Source organism: Hemiscyllium ocellatum, chromosome 20, assembly GCF_020745735.1.
Source record: "Hemiscyllium ocellatum isolate sHemOce1 chromosome 20, sHemOce1.pat.X.cur, whole genome shotgun sequence".
NCBI lineage: Eukaryota > Metazoa > Chordata > Chondrichthyes > Orectolobiformes > Hemiscylliidae > Hemiscyllium > Hemiscyllium ocellatum.
Window position 1 is genome coordinate 13,319,922 of NC_083420.1, and position 27,010 is coordinate 13,346,931.

The window sequence follows — 27,010 nt, forward strand, 5'->3', positions numbered from 1 at the left end:
TGCGCATGCGCTTCCCTGGGTCCCGGTTGTGGGGGGAAAAAGGGCGGTGGCGAGTCACGTGACGGCATGACGGTTGCTGGGAACTCAGACAAGATGGCGGCTGCGGGAGGTAAGTGTGGTTTGGAGTTGGAGACGAGTGGAAAGGAGACCTCTGTCCTTTAACGTGTCCTCCCCATCGCATTCCTCTCCTCGCTCTCTTTTCCTCTTACGTCCTCCATCTGTTTTCTCTCCTCCCTCATCAGGTTTTTAAAAGATCAATGAGGAGAAAGTGAGGACTGCAGTTGCTGGAGATCAGAGCTGAAAATGTGTTGCTGGAAAAGTGCAGCAGGTCAGGCAGCATCCAAGGGCTTATGCCTGAAACGTCGAATCTCCTGTTCCTTGGAGGCTGCCTGACCTGCTGCGCTTTTCCAGCAACACATTTTCAGTTTTAAAAGATCAATGCCTTACGTAATAAGGTAACTCACTAGAGAGGTAGGATACTGCGAATTGAGCTCCAATCCAGCTGCTGTTCAATGTACACGTTTGTCAGTTGACTCCATCCGAAGTTTAGGATCGAGCAAATTGGCAGTCCAGATTGTTTAAGGTGTGAATATTTTGTCTAAGTGCAAAATTAAAAATCTCACAACACCAGGTTATGGTCCAACAGGTTTAATTGGAAGCACACTAGCTTTGGAGTGACGCTCCTTCATCAGGCCTATCACCTGATGGAGTGTCGCTCCCAAAGGTAGTGTGCTTCCAATTAAACCTGTTGGACTATAACCTGGTGTTGTGTGATTTTTAACTTTGTGCACCCCAGTCCAACACTGGCATCTCCAAATCTTGTCTAAGTGCAGAAAAGTTGCTCATTCATTTGTTAGTCTGTACATGGGATGGTGTACTAGAGCTGGTTCTTGGGCCCCTCGAAGTCACTCACAATTCCAGCTTCTGCTATCTAAGAACAGGGTACCTTATCATGAACATCAAACTTGGCCATGATACTACTCAATCACAAATAACACAATTTCATAGATTCATAGAATCCCTACAGTGTGGAAACAAGCCCTTTGGCCTGACAAGTTCACAACAACCCTCTGAAGAGTAACCTACCAAAACCCATTCCCTTACCCTATTGCTCTATATTTACCCTTCACTAATGCATCTAACATACTCATCCCTCAACACTATGTGCAATTTAGCATGGCCAATTCTTTTAACGTGCACATCTTTAGATTGTGGGAGGAAACTGGAGCACCCAGAGGAAACCCACGCAGACACAAGGAGAAAATGTGCACACTTCATACAGAATTGAAATTGAATCTGGGTCCCTTGTGCCGTGAGGCAGCAGTGCTAACCACTGAGCCACTGTGCTGCCTGATATGTGAGGGAACCTGGGAGATTTCCTAGTAGACCAAGATACCACAGCTTTGCCAGATTCTGTGACGGGCTACCATCTTCATGAGATAATGTGATAAGATAGAAAAAATTAACACCTGGATATGATGTAAAGGTTACTATAATGTGAGTATTGTTGAGCAGTGTTCCTACGGTAACAACAGTATTGTCGTCTTTTTTACTCTATTTAAAAGCAGATTTGATGTGAAGAACGTGATTGTGTCTCAAATATTTGAACCTTTCTTAGAATATCTGGTATATATTGACACAAAAGTACATTCTCTCTCGAGGGAGGAAGATCTCTTAGATGAGTGTAGCACCTATTCAAAGGACAATAGAAACTTGGCATTACTGCATTTATTAAATATCTAAGGACTTGACTGCACTGAAATGGGCCTACATTTATTTGTCCTGTAAGTTAGATTGTGCCTTGATTATACTTGTGGGTATGTTTGCCAAGGTAGGAAGTTGATTTGCAGACATTTCTCCCCCTGACTAGGTGACATTTTCAGTACTTTGGCGCCTCCTGTGCAGTACTGAGTTGTACTGTGTCTTCTGGAATTTATTTGGTCCCATTCCTGCTGCAAATCTTTATGCAAACCTTGTGTCTTGTTTATGTTTAACCATGATGTGGAAGTGCTGAGATTGGATTGGGGTGGCAAAGTCAGAAGTCTGACAACACTAGGTGATACTCCAGCAGGTTTATTTGAAGTCACAAGCTTTTGTCATTCTGAAAGTTTGTAATTTCAAATAACGTGGTGTTGTGTGGCTTCTGACTTAGCAATGTTTAGGTTGTTGAAATGCACGTGATTTTAATGATGTAACTTTTTTTAACCCAAGACAACCTCGCTGCTGTTGACCACATCCTGCTGGTTCTTTCTGGCAAAGGAGGAGTGGGGAAAAGTACCATAACAACAGAGTTAGCACTTGCACTGAGAAATGCTGGGAAAAGGGTAAGATAAAATAAATGTCACCAAACATGAATATTTCATTAACATTCAAGGAAAAAAATTGTGTTTGTGTGAAGGATATTAATTTTTTTTCTAAAATTCCCTTTTCTGTGGCAGAATGCTAGCTCTGTGATGAATCCATTAAGGCCACAACATGAAAGTACAAAAGAAATTCTATGCAAAACATGCTAATGGTAACAAAAGAAGCAACCATGAGTTCTAGACATGTGACCATATAAGCTATTTATGTTCCTCTTGCCTGTGCAATGTCTGACTCTGCACCAGAGCTTCAGTCTAATTTTGCTTGGCTTTCTGGTCTTGAAGTTGGCAATCGGGGTGTAAATTGTGCTCAATTGCACTGATTTCCTACATCAAAATCTTTTGGCTCAATTAGGGTGAAAGGAAAAGCTGCTATGTATGGGTAATGCTGGATGACTAAAGAAATTGAGGGTTTGGTTAAGAAACAGAAGGAAGCATGTGTCAGGTACAGACAGGATAGAGCGAGGGAATCCTTAGAATATAAAGGCAGTAGGAGTAGACTTGAGGGAAATCAGGAGGGCAAAAAGGGGACATGAGATAGCTTTGGCAAATAGAATTAAAGGGAATCCAAAAGGTTTTTACAAATATATGAAGGTCAAAAGGGTAACTAGGGAGAGAATAGGGCTCCTCAAAGATCAGCAAGGTGGTTTTTGTGTGGAACCGCAGGAAATTGGGGAGGTACTAGATGAGTATTTTGCATCAGTATTCACTGTGGAAAAGGACATGGAAGACATAGAATGTAGGTAAATAGATGGTGACATCTTGGAAAAATGTCCGTATTACAGAGGAGAAAGTGCTGGGTGTCTTGAAATGCATAACCTTGGGTAAATCTCCAGGACCTGACCAGGTGTACCCTAGAACTCTGTGGGAAGCTAGGGAGGTGATTGCTGGGCCTCTTGCTGAGGTATTTGTGTCATCAGAAGTTACAGGTGAGGTGTCAGAAGACTGGAGATTGGCTAACGTGGTGCCACTGTTTAAGAAGGGTGGTAAGGACAAGCCAGGGAACTATCGACCAGTGAGCCTGATGTCGGTGGTGGGCAAATTGTTGGAGGGAATCCTGAGGGACAGGATGTACATGTATTTGGAAAGGCAAGGACTGATTAGGGATAGTCAACATGGCTTTGTGCATGGGAAATCATGTCTTTCAAACTTGATTGAGTTTTTTTGAAGACGTAACAAAGAGGATTGATGAGGATTTAGGGGTAGATGTGATGTATATGGACTTCAGTAAGGCGTTCGACAAGGTTTCCCATGGGAGACTGGTAGCAAGATTAGATCTCGCATAATACAGGGAGAACTAGGCAATTAGTTACAGAACTACCTCAAAGGTAGAAGATGGAGGGTTGTTTTTCAGACTGGAGGCCTGTGACCAGTGGAGTGCCACAAGGATCGGTGCTGGGTCCTCTACTTTTCGTCATTTATATAAATGATTTGGATGTGAGCATTAGAGGTAGGGATAGTAAGTTTGCAAATGACACCAAAATTGGAAGTTAGTGGACAGCAAAGAGGGTTACCTCAGATTACAACGGGATCTTGATCAGATGGGCCAATGGGCTCAGAAGTGGCAGATGGAGTTTAATTCAGATAAATGCGAGGTGCTGCATTTTGGGAAAGCAAATCTTAGCAGGGCTTATACATTTATTGGTAAGGTCCTAGGGAGTGTTGCTGAACAAAGAGACCTTGGAGTGCAGGTTCATAGCTCCTTGAAGGTGGAGTCGCAGGTAGATAGGATAGTGAAGAAGGCGTTTGGTATGCTTTCCTTTGGTCAGAGTATTGAGTACAAGAGTTGGAAGGTCATGTTGCAGCTGTACAGGACATTGGTTAGGCCACTGTTGGAATATTGCGTGCAATTATGGTGGTCTTCCGTTTGGAAAGATATTGTAAAACTTGAAAGGGTTCAGGAAAGGTTTACAAGAATGTTGCCAGGTTGGAGGATTTGAGCTATAGGGAGAGGCTGGAGAGGCTGAACAGGCTGGGGCTGTTTTCCCTGGGGTGTCGGAGGCTGAGGGGTGACCTTATAGAGGTTTGCAAAATCATGAGAGGCATGGATAGGATAAATAGACAAAGTTTTTTTTCCCTTGGATCGGAGAGTGCAGAACTAGAGGGCATAGGTTTAGGGTGAGAGGGGAAAGATATAAAAGAGACCTAAGGGGCAACTGTTTCACGCAGAGGGTTGTATGTGTATGGAATGAGCTGCCAGAGGAAGTGGTGGAGGTTAGCACAATTGCAACATTTAAAAAGCATTTGGATGGGTATATGAATTGGAAGGCTTTGGAGGGATATGGGCCGGATGCTGGCAGGTGGGACTAGATTGGATTTGGATATCTGTTCAACATGGACAGGTTAGACCGAAGGGTCTGTTTCCATGCTGTACATCTCATAAGTGCCTGCTCGCTCATTGACACATGACTGAATATAAAATCTTCTGTAAACCAACCTAGATGGACCAAGTTTTGCCTGAAAATTCTCTATCTTTTTGTCATACTTAAGTTTTGGATGTCTTAAGACATTCAATCCAAAGTTATGATACTGCAAGCAATTCGTCTGTAGTTGATGCATATAATTCCCAGCGGCTCAATTTTTAATACATTCTTTCTCCTCAACGTTGTTCCAATAATCCATACTTTTGAATTCTACACTGCTTCCTAAAACATTATATGTAACTGCTCCTGAATCAAGAAGGTCATAATCAAAACTTTGTGAAAAATTTACTTGAAAGGTTCACTTGAAAATTACATCATTTAAGGCAACCCTTTGTTCTAGCATTCCATCGTGCAACCTGATACAATGCCAACAATGAATACTTCCCGATCGCTGTCATGGACCGTTTTTAGCTTTTTTGCAAAATCTGTCTAAAATTTTGATTGTTTTCATTTTGAAGAAATTCAAAACAAATTTAACAAAGGACATAACTAAGAAAATATTAAATGCTTTAAAGTACTTTTATTTGAAAAGAAAGGCTGTTTGACAGGAACAGACTTCAAATGTTCATTTCTTGTGTTCTTTCCAAATGTTTATTCATGCCACTTTTCAATTAATTTTTATTGTAGAAACCACTTGTGGGTAAAGCATGCCATGTTCTGGCTCTGTGAAAACATTAGAAGTTCTAGTGTCCTTCTATTTTTGTCAATTTTGGAGTGTGATTTGAATTGTTAAGTTTTTCTTTGCATAGTTTCTAAAATCCTTACGTAGTTTTGAAAGTCTCCTTCAAACGCCACCACCTCTTCTATGTTCTCTTTGCATCTAATAGGGTTCTTCAGTCCTCTAGTCCTAGTTGTTGTCATTCTAGTTAATATCTGATGTCAGTTTTTTCCCAGTTGTTTGTTTAATTTATTGTTGAATTGTTTTATTTTAGGTTGGAATTCTCGACATTGATCTGTGTGGTCCAAGCATCCCTCGGATGCTGAACGTTCTGAATAGTGCTGTACATCAATGCGATGCGGGTTGGGTACCAGTTTATGTAGACAAAGATAAAACAATGTGCATAATGTCAATAGGCTTTCTATTGGAGACTCCAGATGATGCTGTGATATGGAGGGGGCCAAAGAAAACCGGTGAGGTCCTATGTCTTTAACTCAAACAACAAAAAATAAAGCACGTGTTGTGGCTTATCAGTAATTAATTACAAGTAATCTGTTATTCTTAGAACATTCCTTTAGCATGTTAATGCCTTTCCAAGCATTGCTCGGGTTACGGTAGAGAAAGAAATTTTAGAACTTAAGAATATGGAGGAGGTGTAACCAATTCAGCCCCTCGAGCTGATCACATCTCAGCACACCAAATGCTGCCTTCACTATCCTATCTACCTGTGACTCCACTTTCAAGGAGCTATGAACCTGCACTCCAAGGTCTCTTTGTTCTGAAACACTCTCTAGGACCTTACCATTAAGTGTATAACTCTTGCTAAGATTTGCTTTCCCAAAATCCAGAACCTCCTGTTTATCTAAATTAAACTCTATCAAACCATTTGCCCATCTGATTAAGATCCCGTTGTAATCTGAGGTAACCTTCTTCACTGTCCACTACACCTCCAATTTTGGTGTCATCTGCAAACTTACTAACTGTACCTCTTATGCTCGCATTCAAATTATTTATATAAATGATGAAAAGTAGTGGACCAATATCTGGTTAATAGACACTTTGTTTTTGAAGTGCTAATGAAATTTTACAAATATTTACGAATATGCAAACTTTGAATAACAAATGATTTTGTGACTTGTGCAGACTGAAATTAGGTTTAATATTTAAAGATAAAGGCTCAATGTAACACATCTGCAACCTAGCAACAGTACGAAATTTTGAGCTACTTGGTGTACTGTTCCTACAACATTTCCTGCAACTGCTCTTTAGCAATACTGGGAATTAATTGATCCAGACAGTGAAATTTCACAGGCATGTTATCCATCTTCCTGACACATTTCAAGTGGGAGATCAGTATAATACCCACAGAAATGACATAATGGATGAAAATGGGCACTTTAAGTCTCTGGTTATTGTAAGAAACTTTGAGAGTTCCTCCTTTCTTTTCAACATCTTCCACTGTTATGAGAGGGTATTTCAAGTTCAATGCAAGGATACATTGGCAGTCTTTTACGTAAATATAGATGTAAAAGTTCAAAGATGATTGCACAGAAATCTAACATCTAGAAATTGCAACTAAAATAGGAAGTGGATTTTGTCTGCACAACACTAGCGATTACTGACAAAGATGAAGTGTCCATTCAAGGCTATCTTGTACACGTGATGTCTGGAACACTTCACACCTTACTTGAGACTATGTAATCATGTGCAGTGGCCAACAGAAACACCCAGCCATGTACTGTACTGTATTTCACCTGGAGGTTGCACTTAGTCACAAATGCTTGTTTGCCGTGGATTGGGAGGTTAAAAAAAATAAAATTGTGACTCAAAGTTAGAATTTTCATTCTTCAATTAACAGGAAGCTTAATCTTTACTGGCATGAATTATTTTGTTTTAGAGTCAGAATTGTATTTAAATAATTTAACGTACCGATTTCAGTTTGAGTCCTATGAAAAGCCCAGAAGGTGAAGATGTATTTTCATAGTGAAATATCATAGATTTAGTCTAACTGGAATTGAATGACTTGTAAGCTTGAGATTTTGACTCTGAATACAATGTTCAAACTACCTTTTTATTAACTTGGCAGCCAAGTTCAACTGTCAGACTTTAATTATCTCTGAACATATGAAATAGCTAAATGTTCTCAAGTTTGCTTTATATTTAAAAAAAACCCTTTTTTTCCCTTTCCTCACTTAGCTCTAATCAAGCAGTTTATTTCCGATGTGGCCTGGGGAGAGCTTGACTATCTCATTGTCGACACTCCGCCTGGGACCTCTGATGAACACATCTCCGTGGTGGAGTGCCTTCGTCAGCATAAACCCGATGGAGCTCTGTTGGTTACAACGCCACAGGTGCGTTTACTGAGAGATTCAACTTCTAAGGTCTTTTCAGCTTTCTTTTGTTTATGCCAGACCGATAAATGCTGATACAGTCAGTTAAGTACACATTATTTGTTTCTGTTGTTAGGTATTTGGATGTTTTAAGTTGCATTATACTGACTTTCATCCAGGCAAAATGCACAGTTTGTATCCCAAATTATTTCAAGTTCTCCTCTTTTTTTTATGGAGGACGGGATCCATGCATACGTGGCTAGATGTTTGACCAAAAGTAGGAAACCTATTGGTCCTTTTATTTCCTGTGATTCTATTTCCTCTGTCGCAGCCCCACCCTCTACAGTTGATTTTGTTTTTTTGACATTTAAACGGTGCATGCCGGGGCATGACAGACCTTTGCAGACCATAATGTGGTTGATGAATCAAATTGCATCATTCTTGCATGTGCCCATCTGTGCCCCCCCCACCCATAGGCTGAAATGTCTGCAAATTTATGCTTCATACCACCAGCACTTGTTGGATGCACCAAAACCCTTGATGGTCTTGGTCCACATTTTGTTTTGCCAATATCAAGGAACCTCAATTATCTGAATATCAATTATCCAAATTTCAGATTATCCGAAGAAGATCTCGACATCCAAGATAGAAACATAACATCAAAGAGGTGTTTCAACACTGATCGTGTCTTTTGTTTTTAAATGATTAAAAATGAACCTGGCTTACTGAAGTTCTGCTGAGAACAGTCCTGGACACTGACGGGAGCCCAAGCAACATATCCAAATGACTGACCGCCTGCCCCCTTCTCCCCTCACACTTGCGCTGGAGTTCTGCGCTGTTCTACCCTGAGCCCCCTTCCCCAGATAATCTCTCCAACATTGTCCTATACAGGGGGTGGGGGTGGGGGGGGGCTGCTGCTGCCTAGTCTCCTGAATAGGGAGTGGACTTAGCAAGTGCTCGCTGCATCAATCCCCTTGAGCTGGTTGGGGTTAGGGTTGGAGGGGAAGGGAGGCTTCAACAATGCTGCAGGTCCCTTACAGACAAGTGCATGTGGGTTCAGAAACAAACCCTGAGACAAAGAGAGGGAGCAAGGCAGGCAGAGCGAGGAAAAAGGAAACTTCAGAAAACTCTGAGCCCCAGGGGAGAGGTTTTGAATCAATTATCTGAACGAAATACTGCCTGCCTATCTTGTTCAAATAATCAAGGTTTCTCTGTATAAAGGCATACAGTAATATATTATAAGTTAGGCTAATTTGAAGGTGGAAATTTATGCTAATTAAGCAGTTCCTTGGTTTACATTTATTATTTGGATAGAATTCTCTCTCTTCCTGGGGGTTATCTTCCATTTTGTCCATGGAATCTGAAAAGTATACAACATAGTGACGTTAAGTAAAAGGCATTTCATGTATGATAAATCAGGAAGAAATGTTCGATTTTGTCATAAACATTTTCCGCTTAATAAGTTATTGCTAGAGTTTGTGTGGGTGAATGGTAAAAAGTCTCAAGTATCAAATAAAAATGTTAGTTACTGGAAATTTGAAGTATAAGAATGCCAGGTAGCATCTGCTAAGGGAAAAATAATCTGTTTTAAGTTGAATATCAATAATGTCATTATCAGTGTCTCTCTCACTTGGGTCAGGCAGCATCTATAGAATTTCCAGTTTTTTCTGTTTGGTCCCCATATAGGGATTGGCATTGCCCTCTAGTATCAGGAATTGGTATTGCAAAGACTACTTAGATGACTATTCATTCTTTTAAATTTTCCATAGCATTGCCATTAACTTGCATTTTCTGAATTAATTACAATTTTGTTTGACATTATAAATACCATACTAGTTGGCTGAATTAAGCGTTGGTTTTTCTCACTCTTAACTGTTCTGTTGTTGTAGTTGTGGAGGGCTGTTTTTCTGACTGGAAGTCTGTGACGTGGTGTTCCATAAGGAACAGTGCAGGCCAATATTGCTTGTAATAAATATGATTGATTTGGATGGAGAGTTAGGGAGTAAGTTTGCAGATTACATAAAAATAGGTGGAGTTGTGGATAGTGAAGTAAGTTGTCAAAGGATGAGCAGCTTATAGATCGTATGGAAAACTGGGTGAAGAAATGGCAGATGGAGTTTAATCTGGACCAGTGAGGACAGACATTTTCATAGGTCAAATGCAAAAGGAAAGTATGAAGTAAATGGTAGGACCCTAATGAACATTGATATTCAGAGGGATCTTGGGTTCAAAGCTTCCTGAAAGTGCCAGCACAAATGGATAAGATGGTATAGAAGGGGTACGGCATACTTGCCTTTATCTGTAAGGACATTGAGTATTGAAGTTGGCAAGTTATGTTGTAGCTGTATAAAACTTTGATCTGCCCACGTTTAGAATATTGTGTGCAGGTCTGGTCACAGCACTCTAGAATCCTTTTCATATAGAAAGAGGCCATTGGCCCAACAAGTCCACACCGACCCTCTGAGTTACTCACCCAGACTCATTCCCCTACCACTGACTAATGCACCTAACTTACACATCCCTGAATGCTATGGGCAATTTCGCATGGCCAATTGATCTAACTTGCACATCCTTGGACTGTGGGAGGAAACCCACACAGACACAAGGAGAATGTGTAAACGCCACACAGATGGTTGTCCGAGGCTGGAATTGAACCTGGGTCCGTGGCGTTGTGAGGCAGCAGTGCTAACCACTGAGCCACTGTGCTGCCCTGTAGTTAGGACATGGAGGCTTTGGAGAGAGTGTAAAAGAGGTTTGCCAGGATGTTGCCTTGATTTGAGTGTGTTAGCTATAAGGAGAGATTGGACAGACTGGAATTTTTTTTTTGCTGGAGTGTTGAAGGCTGAGGAGTGACCTGTTAAAGGAGATGTGTGAGGCAAATATTTTAATGCAGAGTGTGGTAGGTGCCTGAAACAGACGGCTAGTGGACATGGCAGAAGTAGATATGATGGCACCACTTAAAAGTAATTTAGTCAGACTCATGAACATGCAGGCAATTTGTTTATTTGGAGTTGGTTTACAATGGTATCATGGTCGGCACAGGCATGGTGGGCCAAAGGTCCTGTTCCTCTGCTGTCCTATTCTTTGTTCTATAGTCTTTTTTAAAACTCTTCTAAGTGTTATTCTACCTGGTGTAGTCCTTCCTTTCGATGTTGCACTGCAGCATTGTGCAATAATGGCTATTGGTCTGCTTTTTAAAAACTTAGAACTTAACCAAATTAGCCTGTGGTTTGGATATCCCAAGTCAACTTTATTTCCACTTGTAACTTCTATTAGTCCAATATTGGAGATGCTAACTGCTTTATATAGATAAGTATATTTGTTTCCTTATCCTCTAGTTTGGGTAGTTCTTCATCTGATAAATTTAATTTTTCATTTCCCAATAATTCTGTTGCAATTTTCCTTGTTTCTTGAGGTCTCCTCAAACTTGGTCAGGTCAGTGTTACTCTGTGATTTCCTCTCTCCTTTAAACATATATTTTATCTTTCAGACTTCTCTCCTACCTTCTCCCTCAGTTGAATTATGCTACAACCCCATTCAGTCGTTTGTTCATTCACTGAACCTCAACTATGCCAAACTGCTGACTTACCTTTAGTTTTTCTGTTCTCTGACAATCTTAGGAGATTTATTAACTCCAGTTTAGCATTGACTGATGTGTGTAGTGTATAGTGTTTTTTTCAATCTCAACTTCTGTGCTTGAGAAAAAGATTTTTTTCCATCACTCCTGAGAGCTCCTGAATTATAATTCTGTGAGCAGTGATTCATCTACATTGCCTTGTCCAAGTGATCATTATTCATACGTGATACTTAACCATGAAAGTTGACAAGTTTAATTTTGAAACACCTATTATCATTCCTACTCCTTTTGAGTATCATTTCAAAATATTTTGCTTTATTAACAGGCAGTGTCCATTGGAGATGTAAGAAGAGAATTGACATTTTGCAAAAAAACTGGATTGCCAGTGGTGGGAATAATTGAAAACATGAGTGGCTTTGTTTGCCCCAATTGCTCAGTGAGTATTGTAAGCTATTTGAAGCTTGTTATCTCTGGGTTTATGAGACCTGTTTGATCATGTGAAGAAACTTGTGTCAGTTTTTAAAATATGGGTCTATTGCTCGTACCTACTAATGTTTACAATGTGTTAAACTTTTGAAAATTTTGATTTTTAAATGTTACAGATTCAAAAAAATGGGTTTTTAAAAATCTTGACTGGAGGTGAAATGTACTTCTAGCTTTGCGTATTTCTTAATATTAAAGACCAAAAAGCTCTGATCTTTGAGATATTCAAATGAGAGAAAGTAGTATGTTTTTCTTATAAACATCACTAATGACCTAAACCAAACACAATCCAACTGTAAGATTTCCCTTTGAAGCAAGACCTGATCAAATAATTAATGTGAAGTTATAAAAACATGACTGTATCTTGAGACCCATCAAATTAAATTTAATCAAACATATTTACAATTATTCAAACAATGTGACATTTATAGGAAGACAATGATGGTGCTTTAGGTTTTGATGTTGTTGAATTATTCCTTTTCAGGAATGCACTAATATATTTTCCAGTGGAGGAGGCAAGGCACTTGCTGAGCAGTCTCGTGTTCCATTTTTAGGTGAGCATCCTAAATTAAACTAAAGTTCTAATTCTATTGCAAGTTTTGGAGTTCACTTGATCTTGGCCAAGCATCATGGCAGTGCTAATGCAACAAAAGGATTTCTTTATAAAGCACAATCTGTAAAGGTACACTTTATGATTAGTATACAGAGGAACCTCGATTATCTGAAGGACCCGGGCTGGATGTGTTCAGTTCAGTTAATCGAATGCAAGGTAACATCGTTAACCAAGTATCGGGACCATGTGATCTTGTTCGGATGATCCGGAAATTCGGTTAATTGTATGCCAGATATTCAAGGTCCCTCTGTATGTCATGTGTTGGGTTCATTTTGTGGAAGAGCTTTGAACAAAATAAAGTTATAATTTGAGTCGTATGTATTTAGCATTGCATCATTCTAAGGCACCTCATACTTCTGCAGAATGTTTAGGATTGGTGCGTCTGTGGAGGTTGCTTCTTAATGAATGCATATGAAATTTGAATCATTAAGAAAATGGTTACAAATGAAGGATCCTGTTTGAACCATCTAAAAGAAACATACAATTTCCTGTGTCCCATGTGAATTACTGCATTCACCTATCGCTTAAATGATTTCAAGGTGGTATACTACTAGAACCTTTTTTCTGATGTGCAGACCATTTTGACATTGGTCCTAAATGTGCTAGCATGTGGCCACTTGTTCAGCATTGGCACATTGTCTAATGGACCAGGCATGTAAGCAAGATTAACATATGGGGTCGAAGCACTTGGATGCATGAAAAGAAAGAACATTATTATTCTGAAGCGGCTTCATGAAAAATCATTGCACATGGTATTTTTATTAAACAAAAAATATTGCTATAGCAGCATTGAAGAACTACATCTTTTTTTTTAAAATAGAAGAACTCCCTTATGTATACCTTTCAATAGTTTTATTTTGACATTCCCACCTTAGTGACGTGATGGTCAGACGAAATAAAAAGAAAAACTGTGATGTCTGATCCATACATGAATTATATTGATTGTATAAACTGAATACAATATGTGTATTTTTTATACTTGTATGCATTTCTTTTCTTTTAAAAAGCTTTCTCTTAATGAGTGACTGTAAATGTTATAGCTTTAACAGCCTTGAAATTATGGTAAATCGAAGTTGAAAATGTCTGAATGTTTTTAACTGAAGAATGTTAGCCAATGCATGAACTCAACTTTTTAATTTCACCTTGTCATTTCAAGGTTGTAGGAGGTTTCCTCTTCATTTACTGTAGATGTTTGTTGCGGCTTACCCTAGTTTGGATTTATTTTCACAGTCATAAGCCATTGAATTAATTGATTTGTTGGTGATGATTTTTATTTTTAGTTTTTGAAGTACAATTCTTTTTTACATCTCTTACAGGGTGTGTTCCTCTGGATCCTCAATTGTCTCACAGTCTGGAGGAAGGTCGAAATTTCATCCAGGCTTTTCCAAAGAGTGCAGCCTTTGATGCTATTACTAACATAGTGGAAAAAATTTTAAGCAACAATAATGAATCTTCAGCACTTCATACATGAGGTCATTTTTGTATATTCATATCAAACTGCTGAGGTGGTAAATTGCAGAATAGAAGCATAAAGAACTCTTACTCTTGGAATGTAAGAATAAAATAATCAATTTTTTTTCCAGAAATGGAAACACTTGAACATTAATGCCTTTTGTTGTATCTATGGAAATGTGGAATTATAAATCAATTATTTGTACCCAGTTACTTTTATGAAAGTGCCAGAATACTTTCAACATGTGTTTGAAATTAACTGTATTTACAATGCCAGACATTCTGTTCTAGATATTAATGTGATGCTGCATTAAGAGTGGTGGATTTAGGAGGTCATCCACTCTTATTATTTACAACGCTTTGAGGTGGGAACACTTTGCAGAAAGTACTCCAGCCACAAGGCTAACCGAATTTGTGCAATATAGAATGAAACAAAACTTTGGAAAATTAGGGAGAAAAAAAGCCTCCATGTTAGGAATCAATCAAAGATTGGAAATAATTTAATTTAGCAAAAACAAATGTAGAAATAGTTCAGAGTCTGTTTGATTGCCCTGGGTAACTCTGTTTATTAAAGATGTCAACTGCAGCTAAGATGTTCACTTTTGGTGAGTATTGTCATCTGTAAACTTAAAATAAAAGTAAAACTTTTAAAATTATTAAAGAAACTCATTACTATAATCAAACGCTCAAGTGGTTTGCTTCTGAAATTAGGATTCTTAAAAAAAATGTAATTCGCATAAGCAAAACCCTGACACAATCAAACACAGAATTATTAATGTGTGTCATGCCATCAGTAGTAATCTGAAGCTAGCAATGTTATTTTAACTATATTACTTGCTGATTTAAGGTTGTTTAATATCATGATCTCAGTTGGCCTCATGGTAGGGTGTTGCAAAAATAGTGTTATTTGTTAGCCTAGTAACACAAACATTTGTGCTGAGTGACTGATGTGAGGTTTGATTTTGAATTACGTCAAGATTTTCTTGAAAAGCAAATACAAGAGGAATGCTCTGGTGGCATTGTGAGGAGGGACACCACTCCGGATTTGGGTTTGTTCCATCTTCATGCCTGAGTGGATATCGAAGACACAGGAAATGACAAAAATAAAGGAATTGCTTGGCATATTCTGGAATAAGTGGAATTATAATTAAAGAATTAAAGGTGAACCCCCATTTTTAACTTCAGCCCAATACTGTAAATTTCCATCCTTGATTTCTGCTGTGCAAGTTAAAGCTGGGCTGCAGCTTAACTGAATGATCTATTTCTGGTTTATAATGTTATAAAGAGTATCAGTTTTGGATGGCTTGCATTTCTGTGACTTATTTTGTAGGGCAAGTGTATTAATATTAGAAACCTGTTAATATTTTCATGAATCCTATACTTAATTATATGTAATGTGATCATAAAGTTTGAATTCAGATATCCAGAAACCATTGGCTGGAACAGTTGGCTACATCCCATCTCAGAGTCGAAAACGGTGGTAAGGGTGGTGCTGGAAAAAGACAGGAATGTCTTGATGAAGGGCTTATGCCTAAAACATCGATTGTCCTGTTCCTCAGATGCTGCCTGACTTGCTATGCTTTTAAAGCACCACCGTTGTCAACTGACTTTCCAGCATCTGCAGCCCTTACTTTCTCCTACATCCCATCTCATCATATGATGGTGCAAGCATTGGAGTATGTCTAAGCACTTAAGTATTTGAGATTGTTTGCATTATTCTGTTTCATTTGCAATAGGCATCATTTACAGCCAAAATCATTGCTTCCTGGGTATTGTGTGTGTGTCAAAAATTGAAGTAATGCTTTTAAACTCTCATTCAGCTTGAAACAAATCACTGCTTCCTTGTTTGATGTACACATAATTATATTACTTTCCAGAATTCTAGGGAGTCCCGTCAACATGAATAATTGTTCATTGCTGATAGGAAAGGTAAAAAGTCCTTATCTAGTTCAGAAGTGCTACAGAATAGTAGTCATTCCTGAGTTGGCAGCACAATCAAAAACCCTAATTACAAATCCAAATGCTTTTAATCCAATGCACCCCACTTCTTATTCTGTGCTTTTTGTTTTCCTTTCCATCAGCTGCAGTGGCTATTTGAGTACCAAGTATTTAAAAAAAATGTCCATTGCAGCTGCTCTTGCTGATGGATCAATGAAGTCATTTTTAACCAAGTCATTGTTAAACCATCACGGTGGCCATTATGCCAAGTCTGCAGGTGTACGAGAAAGAGTATACGTGTTAGGTATCATGATGTAATTTGCTCAGGAAGGGCACACAGAAACTCGGAACAGGATAGTCAGAAGTTCAACACGTAACAGAGGCTAAGTTAGATCACCTTGGGTCTGTAAGAAACTAGATTGTATAAATTTATTGTGCAACCATAATTGTGATACAATTGGTGTCTTGTGTCATAAAATTGCATTTGGACAGTCTACTCAATTCCTGATGAAGGACTTACGCCTGAAATTAAAATGTGTTGCATCCAAGGAACAGGAATGAGCCATTCCTGATGAAGGGCTCTGGCCCGAAACGTCGAATTTCCTGTTCCTTGGATGCTGCCTAACCTGCTGTGCTTTAACCAGCAACACATTTTCAGCTCTGATCTCCAGCATCTGCAGACCTCACTTTTTACTCTTACTCCTGAAATGTCAATTTTCCTGCTCCTCAGATGCTGCCTGACCTGTGCTTTTCCAGTACCACACTCTTGACAGTCTCAAAGTTTCTGTTACAAATAATTATTTAACTGCACATAAAAGATTCCCTAATAACTGTAAAATGATTCTCTTCCCCTAAGTTATGTTAAATTATATATTTTAGGAAGTTTTTTTATCATCAAGTGAAGGACCTGTTTAAAATGCTACTGATTTAGGTACAGCAGAGCCTGGTAAAACAGCCTACTGTTTTTCCATAACAATATGTCCACCATAACCTCACTATTTTACTCTGTTAATTTGTATGTAATTTTTAGAAATAGAAGTCGATGAGTCTCCACTACAGTTTATTAACATGGTTGGGTGCTTCAATTCCACATGCCTGCCTTGTTACTCACGTCACCAGTGTAGAATAACCCTTTTTAAAATGACCATTTCAGAGTCAGTTTTCAAGTATGAGTCTTCTAAGCTGTGAATGATAAACAATATTGAACTGTGCAACTCTGAAGAGAAACCTTTCTGCTTACAATGGGAGCACTTGCCTATTTAGTCAAGATCAGATTATAGTTAAAAAGCACAGGGTGCCAGTTAATAGCCACCTGGTCCCCATGTTTCTATCCAACTTTGAGCTACAGTGTTGGAGAAATCACAATAAACCATTTCTCCATGTGGAGCAAAAAGCAAGAGATGAGAATGGGATTTGGGGATGCTTAGGAGTAGAGTGTACAGGAGGCAAGAGGAAAAGGTATGGCAAAGGTATTTGAAGTTTTGCAAAAAAAAAATTTGTCATTTTGGAACATGCATTTATTTCAGATCAAACAATGACCATCATTACTTAAAAGGCTAACAATGAAAGGCTATGGACCTATCCCAAAGAAACTGACCTAATATCCCTGTAATGTTCATTGGTAACATGCACTGCATTAAATATACTCAACAAACATTTTGTCATTTGGTAACAGATTACACTTCAGTTATCTGAATTCGTAATAAGGGGCAAAGGTTCTCTATTAATTATTTGTATAGGTTTGAGTGAAATTATTTGTGGCTCAAATGTTCTGAAATAAATTAATCCATATTTACCCTCCCTGTTGCTGAGACGAGTTTGTCATGATTAACTTATTTTGTTTAATTCACAATTTCCTATTACTTCATATAACGTACACAATCACGGAATTGTTATAGCACGGAACACTCAGACCTATTTTCTACCACAGTGACCCTCTCCTCCAACCCCCAGTAGCTTTCACTCTAAAGTGGGAAGGAATTTGTTCCAATCACAGTTTTGGTTATCTGTGATAACTTGTGATATTTTGTAGACATTTTACTAAGGTTAGAGACTAACACTCCAGTCAGTGCTGTTATTATAATTTTAAGACAATGGCCAAACTTTTCATCATAATAGCTTTAGAAACACTTAATAGAACACACTAAGCCAAAACGAATTGTCCTATTCATTGTAAATTTGATTGGTAATATTGGGATCCAAACGAAATAGGCCTGTTTAGCCTTGATTTCATTTGGTATATTTATAATTACATATGAAATGTACACCTGGTTGTCACAGTTAAAATACTAGGGCATTGTTGCTTGAGCAATATACATATGATGATTGCAGGAATGCATCTTGCTCTTGATATTAACAATTACGAAAATAGTCCTCACTAATGTCTCTCAAATCTGTGCTAGCAATAGTTTCTGGGCTTGCACAGGTGATGTTGTTGTAAGTGGGCATGATTGTACCATCTTCTACTGCTGATTCTAAATAACGAGGAACTACGTGGGGATTCCTTAGACAGTAATCTCTGAGTGACTTTAGCAAACAGTCACAGTGCCAATTGTTACCCCCAAGCAGTAGTTGCTCCAGTTGTGTTGCCTGCTCCAAAAGCTGTGGGGGGAAGTGCTTTAAAGAGTTGCTCTTAAGGTTCAGATATTTTAACTTTGTCAAGGGTGTCAGAGTGTAATTATAGAAAAACTCAATGAAGTTCTCGGATAAATCAAGCCACGAGAGGAGGTGTAAAGGTTGAAAGGTGGTTTCAGAAATGTATTGAAGTTCGTTGCATTTTAATAGTAGATACTCCAGATTTGGTACACCAACAAAGGCCTGGATAGATATCTGTGTTAGTTTGTTGTATCTGAAATCCAGTTCCGAAAGCTGTTTTAAGTCACTGAGGCTCTGATTCTCAATAACCGAAATGTAATTGTTTTGCAGGAAGAGTCTTCGAAGGCAAAACAATCCAGAAAATGTGTTTGGTTGAATTCTGGTGAATGCGTTATTTTCTAAATGCAGGCTATGTAGATTAATAAGACCTGTAAATGAATGGTCTGGTAAATTCTTTAAGGAGTTGCTGGATAGATTCAGTACAGCTACCTCACGAAGGCCAACAAACGTTCCTGGTTTGATCTGCTGAATCTGATTATTGTTTAGTGTGAGGACTTCCAATTGTACTAACCCATCAAACACATTCTCAGAAAGACTTATGATTTTGTTGTACCCGAGCTGGAGTTCCTCCAGAAACTGAAGTTCTCTGAATGTCTTGGGCTTCAACTGTGTGATGGAGTTGTTGAGCATTCGAAGCACATGCAGATTTAGAAGGCCAGAGAATGTTTCTTCATGTAGTACTGTAATGCGATTGTGGGACAAGTCTAACCATCTGAGTGATTTCATCCCCATGAACGCTCTTGGTACTATGGTACTGATCTGGTTATGATTCATATAAAGCTTCTGAAGCTTTTGCAGCTTCACAAAGATATTCCCCTTAATGCCTCTCAACAAATTTCCTGATAAATCAAGTTCCTTCAGCTCTGTCAAATGTGTAAACAGTTGGGACTGCAGGTAAGTTAATCTATTTCCTGCCAAAATAAGTTCCTTTAAGTTTGGTAAGTCATGAAAGCCAGTAGCAGGCAAAACTGCCAGATTATTCCATCCCAGATTCAGGTACCAGAGATGAGAGAGGCCAGAAAACAACTCATCTTCAATTTTGCCAAAGTTGTTATTGTTCAGACTGAGTGATCCAAGAGATGGAGTGTGGAGGAATACATTTGGTACTAGGTATTTCAATTTGTTCCTTTCCAAATGGAGGTGAACTAGCACCTTCAAACCGTAGAAGGCATGTTGCTCGACAGTAACTATATAGCTATTCTCCAGGTTCAAGAAATCCAGATTAGACATGTTCCTGAGAGCATGGGATTGAAGAACTGTGAAGTTATTCGAGTCAAACCAAATGGCTTTAGCATTTAACGGTAGATCGTTTGGAATGCTTGTAAAGTTGCGAGAGCTGCAATAGACATTCAGTTCTTCACTGTAATCATCAAAAATGCAGGTGCATACTTCAGGGCAAGTTAAGTTTTCATCAGCTGACCCTTCTAATGGTAGCTCTGGTTCTGTCCCCAGTAGTGGGATATACCATTGACAGACAATTACTGATACAAGGCAAAATTCTAAAAGAAAAACACACACGTCATGCAATTAGAGGATACAACACATTCAGCTGATATTTATAATATAATTGTGCCACTTTGACAGCAAAAAGACCAAAACTATTTAGCATCCAGTGTATTATTCCGTTGTCAGGGTATCCTTGACTATAACTTGGATTGGCCTTTTAAGACCATATGATGTAACAATGCATCATGAGGTTAATACAGAGTCTAATTGCTCTCAGCTGCATACTGAAATAAGTTGCAGCTTTGGAGATACTTTCCTCACACTTTATTTTGAAGCCTGCTTTGTATATGTAATGTTTGAAATGTGAAATGCATTAAGTATAGTTGAGAACTGTTATCTTTCCATAACCTCAAATCTCTGCATTGTTTTTGTTTTGACAATGGGAAAAAAATAATTGCTAAAGATTAATTTTGCTCATATAATACCAATTTTGCATTTTGGGCTCAGTTGAATTGAAATTTTTTTTCAGTTCTCATTAAAGGTTAATTTTCAATTCCTGACTTTCTTAAAAAAAAAATTCCCAGATTTTTTTCATTAAATGCAATCCAAGATTGAGGGTAATGGTCCTGCTATTTGGTTCCACAAAGAACCAAAATGATCAACTTTACCCGTCTGAGTTGCCTTTAAACTTAGTCTTAAAATAAGTAAGATTGTATAGAAGGTTTGAGGTCCTACTGAGACAGTTGGGGTGAATGTTGGAGATCCCATGATGCTTTTCATCTAAGTTGAGGTGAACAGTCTTGACTAACAGCTGGAGATCAGGTGAAAAGGGCCTTTGACTCATTGCTATTTGTGAAGCAGTGTTGATGCAGAATGGTATAAGTGTGACAGCAATGGGATTAGAGGGTAGGTTTAATTGCATGTACCCTTAAGTTACTCAGCAGCCTTTTGCATTATCAGGAATATGTATAGCAAACCCCAATTTATTGATGGAATAACTCTGCATTAATACTTCTGTACGAGTCCCCTGCAAGGTGAAGGTGACTAGAACAGTTCAAAAATACAGTGCAGTGAATAAATGCAGATTTTGTTTCAGTTTGCTGTTGTTGTATACAACAGACATTACAAAGAAGGCTTGTTCTGACACTTGTCTGAGAAGTGGATGGAGATCTTACAAAATTATTCATAGAGTCATATAGCATATGTACAGATTCTTCAGTCTAACCGGCCATGCTGAACATAATCCCAAACCAACCCAGAGTCCCACCTGCCTGCTCCTGGCCCATATCCCTCCAAACATTTCCTAGCCATGTATTTATCTTAGTGTCTTTTAAATGGTGTAACTATGCCCACACCCATTACTTCCTCAGGGAATTCATTCCACACGCGAAACCATCCTCTGTAAAAGAAATTGCCCCTTTTGTCTAAATTGGTTCCAAATTTGCAACAAAAAAAAGAACCATGTCTATGGCTAGGTTCTTAACAACTTTTAGTTGTGTTGTTTCTGAACTCAAGTCGAATGTATGAAATCTTCATGAAGTTGCATTACTGGTGAATCTCTATTTTAGGTAAATACAACAAAATTGCAGGAAGGAGAATAAAATACACATATAGAGATCCATCACATGCTTTATGTTAGAAAACAAGCATTAGCCTTTCCCCTTCTGAAGAAAAAAAATCTTACCCACAGATTTGTGCATTTTGTCAAGAAGCTTTTTCTGCAAACAATAATAACTCCCAGTTGTCTTCTGTTTGGCTCCGGATACAGCCGCAAACTGTATGCAGAATTATCACTTCATTTTACGAAAGTTCAGGATCAATGGGGCAACTTCTTTTCAGTAGCGAGCCAGCCCAACAATGCAAATCTCTAATTTTTCCTTACTACACGAATCTTTAGACTGCACCCTCCCACACGCGTGCACACACACACACACACACACACACACACATCGGTGGATTGCGTGGACAACTAAATGGCAATGAGCCAAAATGGGGTCAGGAGAAAAATAAACAGCTGGCACATGGTAAAGAAGGAATCAATATTGTTTACTTAGTGCAGCCACATGTGGCAATATTTAGCTTCTTTGCAGCCACAAAGCATGCTGCCAACACACTGTCCCTCTGGACACCAGGTACGTTCACTTAAATCTGATAAGTTCACCTTGTCTAGCTAGGGTGACATATTTATTTGAAGCATTATGCAATCTTTACCTCCACTTAGCACCTGGCTAAAATATTCCATTTAAACTGTCGTGACAGTAGTTGTGAATTCATTTGGTGCAATTTATAGGGGGCATTTACCACAAAATAAATCATAGTGTCAGCTTGCATTTTTGTCGCACTTTTCACATCAAAATGCAGGTACCACAAAGTGAGGAGAAAACCTTATTGGTGAGGAATAGTTTAGCATAACGATGGAATGGATTGAAAACAAGCTTTACTCACTAATCCCCCGTATCCCCCATCCAAGACCAACCTGTTTGGAATGATTCATTTCTGAACCAAGCTTTGATGTGCTTATATTATCACTTCAGCATTTCAATTTACTATAACTGTTGGTGTATTTTGGTTATATTTGTAATAACCAGGAGGAATTAGTCTCTAATTGACCTCTGTGTTAATTAGACTATTCAAACTTCAGGGAAAGTCACCTTAGCAGCAGGACAATAAATTCTGCCTTGTATTTCTATGCTTAATTGCACCCTCTGGCTGCAATTAAATAGATTTATATTGAAATGTTAATGTGGATATAATTTTTAAATAAAGTGATCAACCTTATATTTGAATAATTACTGTAATAATTATTAGAAAGAATAGCTGCTTAACATCATCAATAAGTTTGTTTGTGGTCAGGGTGAGTTAGCTTAGTTGGTTGGATGGCTGACATGTATCTAGAGTGATGCCAACAGTGTGGGTTCAATTCCCACACTGGCTAAGGGTACCCTGAAGGACTCTCCATCCTAACCTCATCCCCTTTCCTGAGAAAAGGTGACCTTCAGGTTAAACCACCACCAGTCATCTCTCTCTCAGTGAGAGAGCAGTCCTATGGTCTAGCAACTTTACCTTTATTCTGGGGTTGGACAAAATAGTTAAGTTACTCCATTAGCATCAGCTTGTCAGAAATAAGGGTAGATTAAATACAATAAATACATGAAATACAATATTTTACTTTATAAATTGAGGTGGTTACAGTCATCATGCTTGCTAACGTTACAACAATGTCAAGGAAGAGCAATATATCATTGTGATAAAATTTCATTCTGCATCAAAATTTGCTTCTATGTAGAAGTAATGGGTGCAGGACTTTTGGTATTAAGCAAGTTATCAACTATCCCAAGAGATCATTCACCATATTCCAGTTCCTCCAACACTCTTGAGATAGAGAAGAGGCTCCAAATAAAGTCTGTGCCTTAAAGTCTTCTGTTCATTTCCAACAGTTTTGTTGAAATTTGCGGTAAGCATTAAGATAAATAGATCCTGAAAATGAAACAATTGAAGTTATTAGTATCTTGAGACATTAAATTACATTGTTTTTATTAGATCAATTTTAAATTTTATTTCTATACTAATCCAATTCCTTTAAACTATACTTACTCATTGACCAATTTTACTTAAACGGATCATGTCAATTTGATCTTGCATACTTGACTGAAGTTACCATTTGTATTAACAGAAATTCCAGCTCTGATAAAATTCTGGTGATAATGATTAGTTAATGTTAGAAAAGCATGTCTCTAATGGTCACAGTTAAAAAATCACACAACACCAGGTTATAGTCCAACAGGTTTAATTGGAAGCACACTAGCTTTTGGAGCGACGCTCCATCAGGTGATTGTCACAACCACTTGATGAAGGAACGCCGCTCCGAAAGCTAGTGTGCTTCCAATTAAACCTGTTGGACTATAACCTGGTGTTGTGTGATTTTTAACTGTGTACACCCCAGTCCAACACCGGCATCTCCAAATCATGTCTAATGGTCAAGGCTACTGATGTCAAAAAATGCTGGAAAGATGATAGTGATAACACGGCACATGAGGGGGGTATTGAAAGAGTTATTTTGTTAAATTTAAAAATCTTCCCACCAATTTGGCCCCATTTCTTTCCTCTCTTCACATGCTTGATGAAACCTGTTATTTCTCTGCCTGAGCTCATACAGAGACAGTTGAGAGTCTTTGCAAAAGGGTGCAGTTGGGCTCAAGCCTGATAGCAACTATTCCCACAAACAAGCGCATTCTCCGAGGACATCTGATAGTGACCAGCATTGGGATACCTAATCGAATCTTCTATTTCTTGTGAACAAAGGTAATCAGACCAAATGTGATGCCATGACTGCCCCAGTCAAAATCTGCTAACACAGTCAGAACCTCAAGGATCATCAACTCATCCATCAGGCACTTTATACCCTCACAGACATGATGTTGAGTTGAACAATTTTGCATCATAATTTGGATATTCTTGGACAGCTGGAGATGGGAAACAATTCTGCTGTAGTCACTTACAGCTCCACAGGACTCCATCTTTCGATTTCTTACCGTGAACCCCCCCACCTTTGTCTTGTTCCATCTTGTTTTTACCACTTTATCATTCCTGCCCTCCATTTTGCCACAGTCATCTCTCCCTGTGCCCATTCATGGTTTTCCTTGGCTCTATACTGGATCGTGCACCATTAAATTCCTAATTTGTTTCCAGTTCTGATGAAAGGAGATCAAGATGAAATGTTAATTCTGTCTTCACAGCCTGAGTTGCTGAGTATTTCCAGCGATTTGAGTTTTTCTTCCAGTGAATGAAGAGATTGAGTCCAAGCCATTGTTTATTGAATGAGCTGAACTAATGGTCTCTACAGTTTAATAGCTCACCATGTGATGCATTTACCCACTGAGGCAGGATAGCTTTCAGAAGTCAACTGCATCATTAGAACTCATGTTGAGAATATTACATACACATTCCAGTCAATAAATTTAAAAAAATACACCAAACCAGCGTATGCACTGGTGGTTGTTTGATTGATCATTTTGGCATTTGGAACAATCACTCTGTCACAAATTTCTTTGCAAAAGCTGTCATTTCGAAGACTGAGCAAAACAAAATTCAAAGTACTGCGGAGCTGAGGAAGGGTGACTGAACCCGACCTGTTGACTCTGCTTTCTCTCCACAAATGCTGCCAAACCAGCTAAGTTTTCCCAGCAATCTTTGTTTTGTATTTGCGTCATTTTGAAGTGTGGTTTAATGCAAGAGACACAAAAGCCAATTTGCAAAGAGAAGTCTCACAAATTGCAATGTGATTGGAGCAGGTAATTTATTTAGAGTCATAGAGATGTACGGCATGGAAACAGACCCTTCGGTCCAACCCGTCCATGCCGACCAGATATCCCAACCCAATCTAGTCCCACCTGCCAGCGCACGACCCATATCCCCCCAAACCCTTCCTATTCATATACCCATCCAAATGCCTCTTAAATGTAGCAATTGTACCAGCCTCCACCACATCCTCTGGCGGCTCATTCCACACACGTACCACCCTCTCCGTGAAAATGTTGCCCCTTAGGTCTCTTTTATATCTTTCCTCTCTCACTCTAAACCTATGTCCTCTACTTCTGGACTCCCCGACCCCAGGGAAAAGACTTTGTCTATTTATGCTATTCGTAATTTTGTAAACCTCTATAAGGTCACCCCTCAGCCTCCGACGCTCCAGGGAAAACAGCCCTAGCCTGTTCAGCCTCTCCCTGTAGCTCAGATCCTCCAACCCTGGCAACATCCTTGTAAATCTTTTCTGAACCCTTTCAAGTTTCACAACATATTTGTGTGATGTTAATTGATATTTGGATATTGTTCAGGATGTTTGGAACATCTCCCCTTCACACCTTTTTTTAGCCTAGTTTCCTTTCCCTCAATCACCCCCTCCCCAAAGAAAATGCTGCTAAATTGGCAATTGCCAAATGCCCAGAGTACGTAACTAAAATGAAATTTAACTCTGTTATGTCACTAGTGCTTGAAAGCCCAATTCATCTAAAAAACACCACCATAACCCTCCAGTTTTATGTCCTGAACCTCTACGTATCTGTTTCTTTAAAAGAGACACATTTCTCTTACATTCAAAGAATTTCAATGCTCAAAGATCCCCCATTCTGATATGATCCCAGCTGATGGCACTACTGGGCGTGTCAGATCCCAGAATGGAACACACAGTTTTGTTAATGTGAGCATTAGTCACTGAAGCATGTACACATGAGGCTGCAGACATCCTTTACCAGCAGACTAATTCCTGTGAGAAGATGGCGGAGTAGCAGTGTGTGGGCCAGGTCTTGATCTCAGGGTTTGTCTGCTTTGGCCTGCTTCCTTTTTGTTTCTTCTTCTTTTAAAATTTTGCTCTTTAATTCTGGCAATGGCAGGAGCAGTCCCTGGGAGTGTCAGTAGCAGTGGGACCAGTTCCTTCCTTGAATATCAGCAACAGTAGTAGTGGTCCCCCGGAGTGTCAATGCCAGTGAGTGCAGTTCCTTCCTGGGGAGGGTCAGTCCCAGCAGGAGCAGTTCACTCCTGGAGGGTCAGTACCAGCAGGAGCAGTTCACTCCTGCGGGGGTAAGGGGAGGGGGGCAATACCAGCAGGAACAGTTCACGCCTGTGGGTCAGTATCAGCAGGAGCGTTCACTCTTGGGGGGTCAGTACCAGTAGGAGCAGTTCACTCTTGGAGGGTCAGTCCCAGCAGGAACAGTTCACTCCTGGGGGTTCAGTAGCAGCTTGAGCAGTTACTTCCCAGCAGGCCAGCGGGGGTGGATTCTTTGCTGAAATGGTGGCCCCAGGAGGCATGCAGACTCATGGTAGCGATGATACAGGTGAAGGCAAGATGGCGCTGAAGAATGGTGACATGGTTCCAACGATGTGGCTCCAGGCTGTGGCTGGGCCCAGGTACCTGACGGCAGGGTGGGTGGTGTTCTTGGGGTGTGCAGGGACCCGAGACACCCTCACCGCAGACTGAGGGATGGAGTTTGTGGCTTCATTTTTCTGGCAGTGAGGACTCAGGGCAGAGGCCCGAGCATGATCTGGATGTTTCCTTTTCTTTTATTTCTGCTTCTGTTAT

The 27,010-nt window shown here is 39.3% G+C and overlaps 2 protein-coding genes across 2 annotated transcripts; one reads left to right on the top strand and one right to left on the bottom strand.

The window, feature by feature from the left end:
- The first annotated feature begins 45 nt into the window (after positions 1 to 45).
- nubp2 (nucleotide binding protein 2 (MinD homolog, E. coli)) lies at positions 46 to 14,579 on the top strand. Its single transcript, XM_060840152.1, has 7 exons — positions 46 to 109; positions 2,212 to 2,324; positions 5,716 to 5,914; positions 7,638 to 7,792; positions 11,674 to 11,784; positions 12,316 to 12,385; positions 13,761 to 14,579. Exons 1-7 carry the CDS (start codon positions 67 to 69, stop codon positions 13,913 to 13,915), a joined length of 846 nt encoding a protein of 281 aa, XP_060696135.1. The 5' UTR covers positions 46 to 66; the 3' UTR covers positions 13,916 to 14,579.
- A 3,607-nt stretch (positions 14,580 to 18,186) lies between these two features.
- LOC132825573 (insulin-like growth factor-binding protein complex acid labile subunit) lies at positions 18,187 to 26,749 on the bottom strand. Its single transcript, XM_060840952.1, has 2 exons — positions 26,683 to 26,749; positions 18,187 to 19,988 (listed from the first exon to the last, which is right to left on the bottom strand). The coding sequence occupies exons 1-2, from the start codon at positions 26,747 to 26,749 to the stop codon at positions 18,187 to 18,189; spliced, it is 1,869 nt and encodes a 622-aa protein (XP_060696935.1).
- Positions 26,750 to 27,010: the final 261 nt, after the last annotated feature.

What these genes read in the sequence shown, in the direction of transcription:
- nubp2 (XM_060840152.1), top strand. Translation starts at nt 67, where the DNA reads ATGACGGTTGCTGGGAACTCAGACAAGATGGCGGCTGCGGGAG. An exon ending in CAAGATGGCGGCTGCGGGAG is followed by an intron (nt 110 to 2,211) that starts GTAAGTGTGGTT and finishes TTTTAACCCAAG; the next exon opens with ACAACCTCGCTGCTGTTGAC. An exon ending in TGTTGGTTACAACGCCACAG is followed by an intron (nt 7,793 to 11,673) that starts GTGCGTTTACTG and finishes CTTTATTAACAG; the next exon opens with GCAGTGTCCATTGGAGATGT.
- LOC132825573 (XM_060840952.1), bottom strand. Translation starts at nt 26,749, where the DNA reads ATGAGTCTGCATGCCTCCTGGGGCCACCATTTCAGCAAAGAATCCACC. An exon ending in CCCCGCTGGCCTGCTGGGAA is followed by an intron (nt 19,989 to 26,682) that starts GTAACTGCTCAA and finishes TTTTTCTTTTAG; the next exon opens with AATTTTGCCTTGTATCAGTA.